This window comes from Rhagoletis pomonella, unplaced genomic scaffold (genome assembly GCF_013731165.1).
Source record: "Rhagoletis pomonella isolate Grant_MI unplaced genomic scaffold, Rhpom_1.0 Rhpom_scaffold_00005, whole genome shotgun sequence".
NCBI lineage: Eukaryota > Metazoa > Arthropoda > Insecta > Diptera > Tephritidae > Rhagoletis > Rhagoletis pomonella.
Window position 1 is genome coordinate 1,658,653 of NW_023458559.1, and position 3,889 is coordinate 1,662,541.

Genomic DNA, 3,889 nt, shown 5'->3' on the forward strand with positions numbered 1-3,889 from the left:
AATGCATATTTTTAATATTAGCCAAAGTGTATCATAAATAAGATTTTTAGTAATAACTTAACTCCAGTGCGAATTGGCGGGTGAATTTATACGTTTGTAAGGTGCCACACCCTCTTTTCAAATAGCCCATTTTTCTCCATGAGTATAACTCTGGGATTCAGTAATTCAGTCTCATCTCAAGTCACTAAATTTGAGATTAGCAATTAGTGACTATTTTTGTGACTTGAGATGATTTGGCTATTCAGTATGAGGGAGTCACAAAAAGTTCACCAAAAATGTGTGGTGAAAACAAACACAGACAGTCAACTGATAGCGTTTACGTATGCCTTTTACCGCACCGCCAGAAGAGTCGCAATTGCCGAGTGGTATTAGGCTGCCGGTCGAGATGGTACGGGTTGTTTTTTTTTTTTATGTATGTTACCGCATAACTTTAGACCATGTTAACCGATTTCGAAAACTCTTTTTGCATCAGAAAGGTAGTGTCTCAGAGGAGGTCCCATACTAATCTGGTTAAAATCCGATCGGTGGATCATGAGATATATATATATATTTTTTTTTTTATATGAGAATTCAAGTCGGTTTTTTTTTGCTAAAAATTACCTGTTTGGGGTGTAGAGCAGGTCGCCTCCGCGTGGTGCACCCTGGGTAACGCCAAATGGCCTGCGGCCTCCACGGCCTCTTAACCTGAACGGTAACGACCCTGGCTTCGTCCTCTGACTACGATTCTGGAAACGTTTTGGATTTGTCGATCCCTGAGCTGGTGGTTGCGGTATTCTACCACCTGAGTATGCTGGGGTGACACTCAGCAGAAATGGCTGGTGGGCTAATGCCGCAACTGCCCCCCGTCCCGTTAAAACCCTGGCAGGCCTCAGGGTACGTTCCAATTCCCGTCGCCGTTTAGTTGGTGGTGTAGGTGCGGTTGAGATGACTCCCGTCTTTGCGCTGGTCGGCTCTGAACTCATGACCCCATAAGGGCATGGGTCAACCCTCGCCATAGTCTTGTTCAGAGGTAGCTATGGGACCATTTAAAGGCGACTACACGCTCGGGTTTTGGATAGCGGCTCTGAGTGGGGACCCAACAGAAATGAAAAACAATGAAAATAACGAAAACAAAAAAAACAAAATTACGAAACATAAGCATTCGAGCGGTGGCGGGGAGTCGGAGCCGACCCCCAAAGCCGGCTCATCTGGGGGGGCTACAGCACCACCTTCGGTACGCGAGGCGAAACCGCCTCGGTCTACAATTTCCATCTCTGGGGGATCCTTAACGGATGGTCGCTCGGGGGGTAAGAACGCGTCGAAGCCGACGCACTTAAACGCTTCTGGGGGGGCAGGTGCTGTCGCCACTGGGAGGGCAGGAGTGCCGGAACCGGACTCCGTGGGGGTCTCTAGGCAAGGGGCCGGACTGAGAGAGCGATTAAGGGGGGTGCTAGACGGAATCGCCAGCACCAGCGCGGGCTCCTCTCCCAGTCTTCCGGGTCTGTCCTCGAAGGCTCCCTACAAGAAGCCTTCGGGAATGCCTAAACGGCAAATATCGTCGGGCCGAAAGGCCTACTCCGACTGGCGCATGGCTACCAAGATTTTGGAGCGCTATGGCGGTCAGGATGCTTCTCAGCTTACTGAGAAACATCTGAAAACGCTCGAGTGGGCCAAAGGGGTGCTGTGTGGCCGGGATGAGAAGGCTAAGAACCCGACGAAAGGAGACGCGAGTGCGCCTCCTACGGGTCCTAAAAGACAAAGGTCTCAAGAGGGAGAAGGCTCCCACGCTAAAAGACCCAGAAATGGGGTTGCGCCTGCTCTGTTCAGCGAAATCGCTAAGCAGGCGGGATCAACTACCCTGGGGGTCCTCGATCGAGGCAGAGAAGATGGCACCATATCCAGGGAAAACTGGAGGCGCGTGGCAGCGGCCATCTCCTCTGTCTTTCTAAGGGTGGTCAGAGGAAACCCTGGTCCACCTCCGCGCTGTGAGGATGGTGGGTGGCATCATGGCATCCACAAAAGAATTGTATGCGCCGACGAGCGGTCGGCATCGTTATACAAGTCTGCAGTGTCTCTGGTGGGGGAGGTTTGGGAGGGCGCCAAGCTGGAAGCCGTGGAGGAAAAGGATCTTCCTGCCCGCCCGCGGGCCCGTGTCTGGCTCCCCCCCGAGCCCTCCGCACCGGAGGAGATTGAGGAAATCCTCCGTTACTGCAACCCGCAACTGCCCACGCACAACTGGAGGGTTGTCAGATTCGAGGGGTCCGAGGATTCCGAGGAGTCGCATCGGCAAGCGCTGATTCTACTCAATGCGGAATCCCTCGGCCCTCTCGCTGAGTCCAGGGGAGTCATCAACTATGGATTCGAAAGGGTAGTCCTTAGGGTCTACCAATCCGATTCCAGGGGTGATGGCTCTCAACCTCCTGAGGTGCCGGAAGCACGTGAGCCCGCGGCGGAGGAAGCCCCCATGAGCATGGAGGTGGAATCCGTCGTGTCGGGGGCGGAAAGTGCTGAGGATGCCCTCTCAACGGAGGGATCCGTCGTCAGCATCGGACGGTTCTACGACAGGGCGGAGGAAGAGAGGCTCTTAGCCTCAGTAAACGAGGACGTCGAACTGGCGTGGCTGGAGCGGACTTTGGAGGATGAAGATCCTGCAAATAAACCTCCAACATTCTAAGGCGGCGTCCGCAAATCTCCTTATCCACCTTGAGCAAGGTGGAGCCGATGTAGTCCTGATCCAGGAGCCGTGGCTAAGCAGTAGCGGTATCTCCGGGATCAGGACGCCTAATTTCAAGCTGATGGTGCAGAATCAAGCAGGTAGACCAAGATCCTGCATGCTCATCAGAAACGAACTCAAAGCACTAATTCTACCTAATTTCAGCAACGAGGACATTGTGACTGTCAGCCTGGATAGCGGTGCCGGAAAGCTCTGGATCATATCCGCTTACATGGCTCATGATGACGAGGTGGAACCACCTCCATTACTGCTGCGTGAAGCCATAGCCGAAGCGAGGCGACGGAAAGCCGACGTAATTATTGGGTCGGATGCAAATTCACGACATTCGTGCTGGGGAAGCTCAGACATAAATGCAAGAGGTGAGTCACTTTTTGATTATATTCTAAGTGTAGACTTATGTATCTGTAACAGAGGAAACGAACCGACCTTTATCACCGCGGCAAGGCAAGAGGTCCTTGACCTCACCCTAGCCTCGTCTTCTGTAATATCCCGCGTTTCTGACTGGAGGGTTCTTAATGATCACTCCTTTTCGGACCATAGGTATATTCAGTTTTTTCTGGACGAAGATCGTCCCAAAAGTATCCCCTTTAGGAACCTTAGGAGAACAAACTGGGACCTCTATAGTAAAAAACCTCGGGAATTACTCCCAGAGGCCCCCCAGGAGAGCTTAAGCACCGAAGGCTCGATCGATGTTATGGTGGAAAAGTTTACATCAGCTTGTAGGAGTGCCATCGAAATCTCTTGCCCGCTGAGTAGGCCGGGGGGCAAAGTACGACCAAAATGGTGGACGGTGGAACTCTCAGAACTCAGGGCGACGAGTAGACGCCTGTTCAATAAAGCCAGGAAGAGTGGACAACACTCCGACTGGGAGCTCTATAAGATCGGACTGGGCATCTATAAGTCCGAGATAAGAAAGGCCAAGAGCGAGTCATGGAGAAACTTCTGCGAAGCCGTAGAAGGTTGTAATGAATCATCTCGATTTAGGCGAATCCTTGCGAGGAATCCCGTACCCTTGGGATACCTGAGGGACGAAGAGGGCAACTGGGCGATGAGTGGAGAGGAATCGCTTAAGCTACTCCTTGATACTCATTTCCCAGAAAATCCTGCACCGCGCGAACCTATCGCTGTTGGAAAGGGCGAATGCTCTACCTCCTCCTCCGGTGAATTACTGGAGAG

General features: G+C 52.2%; 1 protein-coding gene across 1 annotated transcript in view; it reads left to right on the forward strand.

The window, feature by feature from the left end:
* Positions 1 to 2,579: 2,579 nt before the first annotated feature.
* Positions 2,580 to 3,889, forward strand: part of LOC118739734 — a gene marked incomplete at its 5' end in the record, with an annotated part of 1,935 nt that continues 625 nt past the window's right edge. Inside the window, one exon of the mRNA XM_036471245.1 lies at positions 2,580 to 3,101. Within this exon, the coding sequence (XP_036327138.1) occupies positions 2,580 to 3,101 (522 nt within the window). The remainder of the gene's footprint in view (positions 3,102 to 3,889) is intronic.